Source organism: Chlamydotis macqueenii, chromosome 2 (assembly GCF_036417535.1).
Source record: "Chlamydotis macqueenii isolate bChlMac1 chromosome 2, bChlMac1.mat, whole genome shotgun sequence".
NCBI lineage: Eukaryota > Metazoa > Chordata > Aves > Otidiformes > Otididae > Chlamydotis > Chlamydotis macqueenii.
The window spans coordinates 25,515,343-25,528,142 of NC_141557.1; the positions used below are offsets into that span (position 1 = coordinate 25,515,343).

General features: G+C 41.5%; 1 protein-coding gene across 1 annotated transcript; it reads right to left on the bottom strand.

Annotated features, from left to right (window-relative positions):
* Positions 1–1,859: 1,859 nt before the first annotated feature.
* BET1 (Bet1 golgi vesicular membrane trafficking protein) lies at positions 1,860–10,775 on the bottom strand. Its single transcript, XM_086741616.1, has 4 exons — positions 10,701–10,775; positions 5,696–5,811; positions 3,653–3,709; positions 1,860–3,123 (listed from the first exon to the last, which is right to left on the bottom strand). Exons 1-4 carry the CDS (start codon positions 10,717–10,719, stop codon positions 2,968–2,970), a joined length of 348 nt encoding a protein of 115 aa, XP_086597742.1. The 5' UTR covers positions 10,720–10,775; the 3' UTR covers positions 1,860–2,967.
* Positions 10,776–12,800: the final 2,025 nt, after the last annotated feature.

Sequence of the window (12,800 nt, forward strand, 5' to 3'; positions counted from 1 at the left end):
AACAGTTTGATAGTTAAAAGATTGTGTTTTTCTTCTACCTGGAAATAATCTGTGTGGTTGCTAGGTAGAGTCTAAGTTACATTAAACTGAGAAGCACAATATATAAATATTGTGTAAGAAATATTACAAGATTTCAAAACCTTGTAAGAACCAAAAGAGTAAACATAACTGCAGAATTCCTGTTCAGCTGCTATTAAGTACAACTTTGTAAACATACAATTAAATGCTACTAGTATTTTCCTATCATATCCACTGTATAATGTATTTTATTCTGCAATATCAGACTATAGCATCCTGAAATCTTGCTAACTGTGAATTTTAAGGACTGTCAGAGTTATACTTTTCTATCAGGAAAAAAAAAACAGTAAACAAGCGCAGATACATCAAGGAAAATTGTAAGGCTGCAAGGCATGGTTCCCACCACTTGCCATTCCTCTTCCCAAGTGAAACATTCTCAAAGAAGTTTCACCTTTACGTAAGTCACTGTAACCACTCTAAGCAAATGTGTAGGATTTCAGTCCAGACTTTAAACTGAAAATTGACTTTTTACTGCAAGTGAAGAAAGGGAAATGTGCTACATCCTGTACTTGCTCCAAAAGTAAAATAACATAAAAACATACAGAAATATGTCAGTGTTGACTATGTAACTTTCGGTTACCTTCCAGTTCAGAAAGTTCATGTTAAAAAAGCCTAACAAACAGAGTTCTGTTTTAGCACTTAATTTAAAAAGCCCCTGTGTGTTTTCTAATAAACATAGAGCTCTAGAAAGTTGTTTGAAGGCTTCATATATTCTTCATGCTTAACCTTTCTCCCCATTTCCCAGCCTATCTAGACAAAATCTACAAAAAAAAAAAAAATGGCAACCCTCCTCAAATGAAGAAACACAGGAAGTTAGATACAGGCTTAAGATTCCCCCCACCCCAGTTCATTTCCCCCCTCACTCCTCTGCACCACTACAGAATGGGAAGCAGGCAAGACAGGGGAGGAAGACAAGCTGGTTCCTATTCTGCATTAATTATCTTTTAATTTGATTTGACACTGAAAAGTAAAATCCTGTGGGTTTTATACATGATCTGAAGGACTAGTAAACATCTTTCTTTTACCAATATGTACTCTGTCAAGACTTGAAGGACACCCTAGCATATTTTTCAGAACAAAGACAGAAGATATATCAGCCATATAATGAGCTGCATCCACCTATTTTTCTGCTTTATCTTAGGTAGTTAAAAACTTTTTCCACTTACTGGTATGGCAGATTGATTGCTAAAAATAAAAAAAAAAGAAGGCTAGAAATTGTTCAGACACCACATTTCAGAGCCAGAAATATATTTCTAGAAGATGGTCAACTGTCAGGTGAGTGTGGTTGTCAAACAGATTATGTTGGTAATTATAATCTCACCTGTTAGGTACCTTGCACTCCACTCTGTCATTAAAATTAGACAACTGCATCAATTTTGTAAGTCAAGCTATACCTATTGGCTAGCTTTGGGAATGCTACACTTGTTTAACAAGCCTAGCAATTCTCATATAGACAATGCATTATCCTGGTGTTAGTATTTAGATGTTCTGTTATTTGTAGAAGTATTGCAGGTCTTTTAACAGTCTAAGATTACAACATCTAGAAATACTGGAGCTTTAATTACTTTTACACATTCTGTGTGTTTTGTATTAGGTAAGTGGTGTATGTGTCACACTTCAGTTATGCATGAAATCTAACATGAAAAAAAATGTAGCATACACCTCTATTTCTTATTTTAACAGTGCTCCCCACATAAGTATAGCCCCTTAAATGCAGCACTATTTCCAGAAAATGCATTGGTATTCTACAATAGAAAAGAATTTATATCAACAACACTAGCTAGAATACTACAGGACACTTTATTTGTCAGTTTGTAATTAGTTATTAATGGCAGCATGTTATACAAGATTTCTAGAAAAGTTTTTCAAAAATTGTAGATACAATTTCAGTATCTAGGAAACAATGTTTTGAATGTTAAACTCAGCAATATAATAGCTTCAACTATTAGAAACTATTTGGTAAGTTAAAGCTAATTCTTCAAACTAAAAAACCTTAATATGACAGCACCTCCAACAGGTGCATAATAATACTTTAATATAAAATTCAAAGTATCTGACCTCGTATTTCAGACATCATGAAGTGTAGACTTCGGGATCATCACAGATTGAAAAGTAAACATACTAATGGTAAAAGTTCTAGCGATTCAATGGAATCATTAAGTTTTACATACTTTAAATATAAAGAAAAACATTTGTGATGTGTTGGTTGATCCCAATGATCAAAGGCATTTGCTTAGAAAAGTAGATGTGTAAGCATTATTTGTCACATGTAGATTAAAAAAAAAAAATCCAGTTTTAAGTAACTTCTCCCCAAAACACACAGTATAAGCTACTTAAACACATACAGTATCAGACCTATCCACAAAAATAATTTTTGGGGGTACCACTATTACATGTGTTAGTTTCAGGCCAGCCTTCTAAAAATCCACAGATAAAACTGATTTAGAAAGATCGACGTATTTTTCATGCTTTTGCAACCTAGCAATTGCTTTATGCCTGAAACTGGAGCTCTAATTTAGAGCATGGCTCAGAATGAAAAGCAGAATGAAAGAGAAAATCTTGTAATTCTGCAATTACTTCATATCCAAACAGCAACTGTTTTCTGTATTTTTTTAAATCAATCCTAAAAACTATTTTTCCCTAAAAAAACCAACCTACTATGCCAGCAGTTTCTGCATATTTACAAATAATCCCCCCAAAACAGGAGATGATGGGAAAAATTCTAATACATTAAGAAAACTATAGATAACATTGCATTAATAGTTAATGCACTTTACAACAAATTTCATGGTGTTTTATCAACAGAATATGCCACATTACATCAATGTCTCCATTAATTAAGACTGCTTTATAGGTGAAATTACACAATTTAAACCAAAATAACATGCATCACCTCAGTTTAATAATCCAGTATATTACAAAAAAAACAAACAATGCAAAGAGCATCATGTAGCATAACAGCTTTGTCTGGCTTCCTCTGGAGAGTGTTCTCAGTCTGCCCATAGTTGCACCTAGAAGTCCACCCGTAGAGTCAAAATCATTATCCTATATTTAAAAACAAACAAAACAACAAAAATCATGTTATTCTGAGAAAAGAAAATTACTCCTAAAGCTTGCTAAGTGTAGTTTTTCCTGTTTTTTTTTTTTTTTTCAAATTTTCCAAGACTAAAATTATTTCAGAGGTGGTTTCTGAAAATTAACCAGGAAAAACTTTCGCCCATTTATCCAGATGGATGCAAGCAAAACGTAATTTCTGACTTCCTTATTTTTTGCTTCCCTCTTCTCTTCTTAAATATATTTAAATACAGAACTGCCTTTTTAATAGTGCTGTACATTTGCTAATTGAAAACACATAGTCATATATGAAGTATAAAGACCTTGGTTGCATCTTGGAAGTAATGTATTTGCACATCTATCTTTTTAACAGAAATACTGCTGCTGAATTAGTCACATCTTACAGTCAACAATAAGCTGTCAACATTTTAATAGAAATGTTCATACTAAAAGAAGGAACACTTTACTAACTTCTTAATTCTGACCCACATTTAAAGAAAGTTAGTGACTAAAAACTTACCATTTCTGATAACATTTTATTTTGGTTTTTAACTTCTGTTCCAATTTCAATGGAAAGCTATTAAAAAAAAACCACAAAAAGTATTAAATATGAGTAATCAGTTACACATGGATTAAAGAAACTAGTCTAAAATATGTGACTTGACTAGCATTTCCCCAGGTAAAATGTGAAAACAGTACCTGCAATTTTCAAAAAACAAAACAATACGCACAGTGTTCTGTCAGTAATCTTTAGGAAAGTAAATATTTGTCATTTGATCAGATGAATCTAGAGGGTCACAGAAAGTACTCAATGCTCCTCCTTGCCTATTCTCCATCAACAGAGAATTTCTTGTTAGAATTACTGGATGGACTTTCAAAAATTCAAGATCCAGTCAAGTCTAAGTAGCAATTACCCATTTCCTGGAAGAACTGTTAAAACTACTGGCACACAGCACAGAGGACCATGAGCACTCTTCCTGACTTAGCGTGACTGGAATTGACACCTATAACCTGCCAACACATCTCTTTTGACACACTGCAGCTGTGCTATAAATGGGAATTTCTTTTGTGAACTTGTCTATTCCTTCTCTGCTTTGTGTCATGAAACAGCAAGGGCACAGCAGGACAAGGAGGCAAGTGAGAGTCAGTCCAGAGGCAGTAACCAGGGTCAGCAACAGCCTGGTGATCAGCCAGCACGTCCACAGCTATGAGACAAGTGCAAGGTCAAGCCAGAGAGTCAAGTCTGCAGGTTAGGGCCAGAATCAGGGAGGTATGAGACCAGGTGCAGACAGAGCTGCAACACAGCTGCAGCACAGCAAAGGCAGGGCCAGCCAGGAGAATCTCAGCTTAAAAGCAGCTCCCAAGTGAAACAGGGGAGAACCCCGCTGAGGCTTCTTAGCAGCTCCTCCTCCGTAACAGTTCTTATCAGCACACTGGCCTCGAACAACCAGCTCAACTGGCAGAAGGGAGAGAAACACGCTCCAGACTCTGATGCCAAAACCTGTATGTTTTTTGTGACACAACCTAAATCTCATTATTTCTTACTGCTGCATTTCACCACTATCTATCATCAAGTCAAGAGTGAAACATGAGGCTTCTAGGAAGATTATCTGAAGATTATTCCATACTCCAAGATCACTACATTGCACTAAAAGATGCAACTGCAGAAAGACCACACGTGCTACGCCATGGGGCATTATCAACCACACTGACACACCCTGGGAGAGTGATTTGAAATACAACATGCCATAGAAGGAGACAAGAAACAAAATTCTGTAACAAAGGTCAAAGCTTTTCTTTTTACCTCCTTAACTTACTCTAAAGTATTTAGGTGGATGATTTCTTAACTTAAACCCAAGGTTTTATTTTCTATTTGAGACTAAACAAATTACTTTTAAGCAACAGGGTATTATTAGCAATAGGACTTTGAAGGAGTTTAGGCCTGAGAATTCATTGGCTTGTACTATATACATTGAAACAGCACTTATTGCTAAGAATGTATTAAAAGGAAATCTGAAGTTGTTAAGAAAAAAAACCACACAACTTTAGTCACAGAGCTGTCTTTCAGTTAGACTCGCTTGAAAGAAGTCCTCAATATCTGGAAGGAATCAGAATCATTAAAACAACAAATTTATGTTTCAGAGTATATTAGCATGCTATTTCTAACAGCTGTTTTCATATTAGAGATTTATCAGCAGATACAGCAGAAGCTGATGAGCCACAAGGAATAACAAAATCAGGCCATCCGTTTTCTTAAACGAACCTGAGACTGTTTACTGACCTAAACACAAATGTTATAGTTTCTGCAGGGACAGTAATTCATTCCGTAGGACAGTAAGCCGTAAGTAACGGCACAGCTGTCCACAAGATTAGCAAAAAAAAGGACACATCTAGCTAAAAATCTAATTAAAGGAACAATCAGTTATACAAATGATTGTGCATTTTGGTTAACAGTAATTCTTTCTTCTATTAGATTTATGTTTTAAACTAAGTCTTGCTGCTTCACTGGTCCATATAATTTAATTCAATAAATGTGATGATACCACTATAATTGAATACTTACTGATTTAATGGCACTGACTTTTGTACGCAGACTTTCTGTTAACCTTTCATTTTCTTCTTCATAAACACTGTATCCACTATTGGTATAGCCGTAGCTACCAGCAGGAGCTCCATCGCCTATGAACACAAGAGTCAGTAGTTAGGCAGAAAAGACCACTGGAGCAAGTGCTCTTTACACGTGGAAAAGCACTCTTTCCATTTAAAAATGTATTTCCTTAATACCACTCTCTGCAATCAGGAAGAGGTGCAGCTTGTTCCTGAGACAGAGATTCAATATTTTTCAAATGTGCAAATATGCACATTCAATCTTTTTTAAATGTGCAAATATGCAAATATCCAAATCAAACACGGAAAACTGAGGAATGGTTGTAATGTAATACTCCAACATTTTTCCCTGTGTTGTGTTTTCAAATGACTTATATGGAAATCAGCCAAGGCATGACATGGAGCTGTGAAAGGTGCACTGAGGCCACTACACAGAGCAGTAAACCTAACTCAAAATGGGGAAATTGAGATCTTTCTGTAACAAAGACAAATACCATTTGATCACATCCAGTGGTGTAAAGGAGAGAGCATACTCTGATCCGTACATGTATTTCTCCACAAATAAAACCTCAGCTGAGAAGCCAGGCCTCTGAGCACAACACTGCCATTTTTGTCACCATTCTGCAGTTCTATTCCCACTCCTGCCTTTGCTTTTTGGGTAATGGAGTTTCAGGACTGTTATCCAGACAACTGACTCGGCAGAGTAAGTGGAGCAGAAGGGAATGAAAGCTCATCAGCTGTACTCATTCGCTTCGTCCAGCCTCTAATAGATCTCCTACAGACAAGAGCTGGACAGCAGCATGGGCACAGAAGAATTAAAGTTGTGTCCTGTCTAGACAAAAATCAGTCTTAGGCCTCAAATCAAAAATTTGAAACCACAGAAGAGAGACCAAGAGGAGAAAGGCAAACAGACAAGAACTGTTACAAGCTTTATTATAAAGATCCTACTTGTCCTGGTTCTGGCCAGGATAGAGTTAATATTTACCTGAGCTGGGTGGAGAACTGAAGCTGGTAGCCCCTATGGCTGGGATAGTTAACTAATTAGCTAACAGCTGGGGTTAATTTACCCAAATTAGCCAAAGGGCTATTCCATCCCATCTGACATCATGCTCAGTATATAAGTGAGGAGGGTGCTGAAGGGAGGCCCTCCTAGTTGGAAGAGACTGGATGTGGAGATCTGTTGTGAGCTATTATACTGTATTTGTGTTCCATCACTCTCTTGTTTTCTTCTGTCATTACTGTTAAATTTACTTTTTGTTCAATCTCAACCCACGTGTTTGGTTTTTTTTCCTGGTTTTCTTTTGTTTGTCAAATCTCCTCCTATTCTCTCAGAGAGTGGGGGGGAGTGAGAGAGAGACTGCGTAGTCTGGTCCCCGTTGGGGCTGAACTACGACACTACTAGATTAATTCAACTAGCAATTCAGCTGTAACATTAATCAATATTTAAATGGCTAGTCAGAATGTCACACTAAAATTGCCTGAATGCCTTTAGTTAATTCCTCTTCAATGCAATGTAAAGATTTCTGTGTTTGGGTGCCTTTTTTCTTTTTGAGGAAAAAGAGAGAGAAGAAAGACTCCAACCACATTCACAGATAAAGCTCCATCTCAAGCAGTTTCACTACGTGTTTGGCATACATAATATTCAGATTTTAAAAGACAGAATTATGATGCTACTTTCATAACAGATATCATTTTATATTAACCCATAAAGCTGTTCTTTAAGTAATGACAATTTTTTTGTTTGTATTTGTAAACTGTTTTAATATTGTTCTATAAATTAAGCTAACGACAAATTCTCAACAAGTCTGGGTGAAATCGTAGAATCATAGAATGGTTTGGGTTGGAAGGGACCTGCAAAGGCCATCTAGTCCAACCCCCCTGCAAGGAGCGGGGACATCCCCAACTAGATCAGGTTGCTCAGAGCCTCATCCAACCTGGCCTTGAACGTTTCCAGGGATGGGGCTTCCACCACCTCTCTGGGCAACCTGTTCCAGTGTTCTACAACTCTCATTGTAAAAAATTTTTTCCTAATATCCAATCTAAATCTACCTCCCCTAGTCCTATCACAACAGGCCCTACTGAACAGCCTCTCCCCATCTCTCTTGTAGGCCCCCTTGAGGTACTGGAAGACCGCTATCAGGTCTCCCCAGAGCCTCCTCTTCTCCAGGCTGAACAGCCCCAACTCTCTCAGCCTGTCCTCATAAGAGAGGTGCTCCAGCCCTTTTATCATCTTCGTGGCCCTCCTCTGGGCCTTCTCCAACTGGTCCATGTCCTTCTTGTGTTGGGGGCTCCAGAACTGGATGCAGTACTCCAGGTGGGGTCTCACCAGGGCAGAGTAGAGGGGGAGAATCTCCTCCCTCGACCTGCTGGCCATGCTCCTCTTGATGCAGCCCAGGATGCGGTTGGCCTTCTGGGCCGCAAGGACGCACTGCCGGCTCCTGTTGAGCTTCTCGTCCACCAGCACTCCCAAGTCCTTCTCCTCAGGGCCCCTCTCCATCCATTCTCCGCCCAGCCTGTTTTTGTGCCTGGGATTGCCATGACCCAGGTGCAGGACCTTGCACTTGGCCTGGTTGAACTTCATGAGGTTGGCACAGGCCCACCTCTCCAGCCTGTCAAGGTCCCTCTGGATGGCATTCCTCCCTTCCAGCGTGTTGATGGCACCACACAGCTTGGTGTCATCGGCGAACTTGCTGAGGGTGCACTCTATCCCACTGTCCATGTCGCCGACAAAGATGTTGAACAGGGCCGGGCACAACATGGACCCCTGAGGGACGCCACTCGTGACCAGTCTCCACATGGACATTGAGCCGTTGACCACCACTCTCTGAGTGCGGCCATCCAGCCAACTCCTTATCCACCGAGTGGTCCGTCCATCAAGCCCATGTCTCTCTAGTTTAGAGAGAAGGATGTCATGCGGGACAGTGTCAAAAGCTTTGCACAAGTCCAGGTAGATGATGTCAGTTGCTCGTCCCTTGTCCACCGATGCCGTCACCCCGTCATAGAAGGCCACCAAATTGGTCAGGCACGATCTGCCCTTGGTGAAGCCATGTTGGCTGTCACCAACCACCTCCTTGCTCTCCATGTGCCTCAGCATGGTTTCCAGGTGTATGTTTCCATTTCATCACAGTAAGAGTCAAGAAGTTCCCCCTCCCCCAATCAAAAGTACGAGTGCCAAGTATAGAAAGTTGACTTGTCCTGTTTTACAAATGCATAAGTACAGTACTTCCTACCCAATTTTGAATATGTTTATAAATCAATATACCATATAGTTTCAGGCCAAAATACCATAACTATGATTATTACATAGACTGTGTCATAAGTCATAAGATGTGAACAACTGTCTCAAAGCTTTTAAACAGGCACAGTCGCTTCTGCATATGGAATAGAAAGCACTGTTTCGGAGCCTGGCTGCTGCCATTTACAGGAAGGACAGAAACTTCAGCATGTCAGTTCTACTGGCTGTTTTGCAACACTGTTCATGGACAGGACATGTAATATGGACGTGACCGTAATGTAATCACAGGCTAAAAAAGAGGTACCGCGTACCTAGTGCCCACAGCAGAAGTACTGGTGCCTGGATTCAAATTCCAGTCTGCTAAAGAAAAAAGGGAATTCTGGACTGACAGTTGAAATGTCAAGGGAAAGCAGCAAATTCTACTGCAGCTGATAACAGTCATAATAGACATTTAAATCTTCTGCTTGACCTTCCAGCAGATTTTTTTAAGAAGTTATTTCAGGGTGTTCCTTAAGGCACTGTTTGCCAGAAACATGCTAAAAGAAGGCATGCACTTTCCCCTGCACTCCTCCCATAAACATTCATCACTTCCCTTTTTCAGAATCAGCATACTGAGCTGGATGGTCTTCAGTCTAACCCCTCTCAGTCCATATCCAAGTGAGCTGCTAGCATGAGAAAGAAAAGGATGGAAGGCTATCATCAAATGCCCACCTGTTTATGATAAACAGATCCCACTGCCTCTCTTGATCTATTAAAAAGTGTATGTGAGACTTGCTTTATCTTGTGAAAATACTATTACACAACTCACACTGAAAGTGTAGAACTAACTCTAGGATGGTGTTACAGACACACCTGGTTTAGCCACATGGCATTTATCAGCCCCTCAATATTCACTTTCTAGGAAGAAGTACCAGAATTCAGTCATAACCTTCTGAGGCATAAACATTACCTAAGCTTTACAGGGCAGTCACAGCACCTACATGGTTGCAGAACATGACACGGGAGTTCAAAGTTTAGTCATCAACGTGTGTGCCAGTTGAAAAATGGGGCCTAAGCTTCTCAAAACACTCAGCAGGAACTCTGAGATTTCTGCCTTTGCATCAAATTTTATTTGTCATAAATTGACAACAGTTGGGTTTTTTTTTTCCCCCTAAACATAGCAGAAAAACATTCAGAAGTACTAAAATTAAAAAAACAACTGAGAATTTGGAAAGCACTTGACTGAAGAGTGACAGATCTGTCCATCCACGGAAACATGGCTCAGACTAACACTAACTAACTGCTTTAGAACCACTTATGAACACACTTAAATACAAATCCCAGTGCTGCTCCATAACTCCAGCTAAGCTTGAAAGAAGAGAGAGACAGAAGCACAGGTAACAGAGTACTTTTCCCACCCAAAGCTCCCGAGCTCTGCCGCAAGCCTACACCCACCAGCACAGCCCCTCTCACGCTGAGACCCCTCCATCCCCGCCAAGCCCCTACCCGGGCCCTGCCCAGCCAGCTCCAGCAGCGGCTCCCACGGGCCCGGGCACGGCGCGACCCACAGGGGAGCATGGACTACCCCGTCCCGGCCGCCCCGCCGAGCTTTTCACTCTCTCTCCCTCCGTTCAAACCCCGAGACCAGCCATGGGGGCCACGCAGCCGCTGCCCACCGCCGGCGGCGCGGCCCGGCCCGGCCCTCAGGGCGGCTGCAGGCCCCACCGCCGGGGACCGCCGCGCTTACCCAGCCCGGCGCGCCTCATCGCCGCGTCCGGCGCTGCCGAGGGAGAAGATGGAGGAGGAGGAGGAGGAGGAGGAGGAGGAGGAGGAGGACGGGAGCGGCTCCAGCGCTCACAGTGCCTGAGGGAAGCGAGGCTCGGCGGGGAAGCCGCGGCCCAGGTCCAGCTCGGTCACCGGCCTCATTCACCCGCCGAGCGCCACGACAGCGCTCGGCCCCGCGCAGCCCGTTGGGTACAGCAGGGCAGGCTGCGCGGGGGCTGATGGGTGCTGTAGTTCCGTGCCGATGGTAGGGCCGCTGCTGAAGAGAGGCCCGCCTTGGCCTGGGCCCGGCGCCGGACCTTGACAGGGGCGGTCCGGATCCGAGCCTCTCGCCTCCTCCAGCCCCCATGGCGTCTGGGTCACCCGCGCTGGAGTGCGGTGTCAGTTGGTCCTGTCTGCAGCAGCCCAAGGCATTGAAGCGGCCTCGCGTTTCTTAGGAGGCAACGTGGCAGACCATTCGGCCCGCGCACTGTCCGTGTGTACAGCAGGCCCTGAAAATGGTGTAATTTAATAAAAGTGAGCACTTCAGGGAGCTGGACTGTGAGGAAGTGGTTTAGGGGGTGGAAGATGGTAGCGTGGCTGCCAGCTGGAGCGGGCGTTGGCAGAGCAGCTGCCTCCCTGCACAGCCACCTCCCTGCAGCTTTAGGAGAAGAGCAAATTCTGTTAAATACAACCAGTAATGATTTTTTTTCCAATATATTACGTGTTTTAGTTTGCATTAAACTTTTAAGAATTGATCCTGAAAGGAAAAAATAAATGGCCTTTGTTTCAGGAGTCCATCAGTACATTATCATTTTATTCCTTGGAAAGGGAAGATTCTTGGTGGTTGTCTTGCAACAGGCAGTCAAAACACTAAAATTCAGTGCTGATTAGAGCTTTACCACCCCCCCCCCCCCCCCCCCCCGTTTATTATGATGTAACAGGCAGGCTGCTCCAGCATACAGCAACTCAAACTGGAAACCTGCAGATTTCATTATTATTGAATCTTCAGTTCTGTGAATGACTGAAACCTCATTTCCAGAGATAATTTCTCCTTCATTCTTTAACCTCTTGCAATGCTTTATCAGAAATAGGTTTTACCTGCTTTTATTAAAGGTGTGACTCACTCTGTATACCAGTGGATTGGATTTATTTCCCAGAATTTATCAGTACTTCAGCGTAAAGCAAACAACATCATGCAGTCCATTCAGAGTTCACTGAACTACTAGGTGTAGCATCCGCTGGACTAAAGCGCCTGCGTTGGCTTTTGCAATTATATCTGCAATATCATTAATTGCTTTAGTATTTGGGTTCTGGTAGGAGCTAAGACACTCAGTGTTGGACCAAGACCCACTGTATCATACAAGCTATATAAACGCTAATCAAAGCTCCTACTTCAGTGGGCTTGCAGCGTAACAGGAGTCTTCGTCTAGGCAGGTAAAGTTGTAGAAGGAAGAATAAAATAACTCTTCTCAATAAGAAGGCCTATGCCCTTCTGCTGACATCCTGTGTAATTGCTGTAAGACAGCCCATATATCTTTTTGCAGTGCATAAAACCACAAATAATTGCAGCATTCTTTTTCCTCTCCACTTGTCAAAGTTCAGTTGAGACATTAGTCTTGTATCAGCCCAACTTTAGGCTAGACATTGAGAAACTGTTCATTTATTTACTTCTCAGTCACATATGGATGCCTGCATCTCAAACAGCAGTATAAAGAGTAAAATAAGTATACTGGAGAAACTGGCCCTTTATTTAATATTTAATAATTTAAGCAGTTTATCTAAAATTTCAACTAAGGCATTAGTTGTACATATGAAACAGAAGAGAAGGCCAAGGAGAAGAAGTGAACTGCACAACTGTCACCCGTACTGCACAGTGTGAAGCTAGCCTCCATGGGATTTTGTCTGGAACTCAGCAATTCTTACAGGAGTTTACAAGCTGCCATCACTGATGACTTGATACTTGATTTACATCAGTTCAGGAAAATACATCAGTTGTTTCAAAAAATGGAGAAGTACTATCACCAGATTAAAAGATGCTGTTTGTGCTAAAACCATCTGAAATCTCAGATGGGCCCATTTCTTA

Coding starts and splice junctions, on each gene's coding strand:
- BET1 (XM_086741616.1), bottom strand. Junction 3,710..5,695: donor AAGTCAGTGCCATTAAATCA/GTAAGTATTCAA, acceptor TTTTTTTAATAG/CTTTCCATTGAAATTGGAAC. Junction 3,124..3,652: donor ATAAAATGTTATCAGAAATG/GTAAGTTTTTAG, acceptor TTTTAAATATAG/GATAATGATTTTGACTCTAC.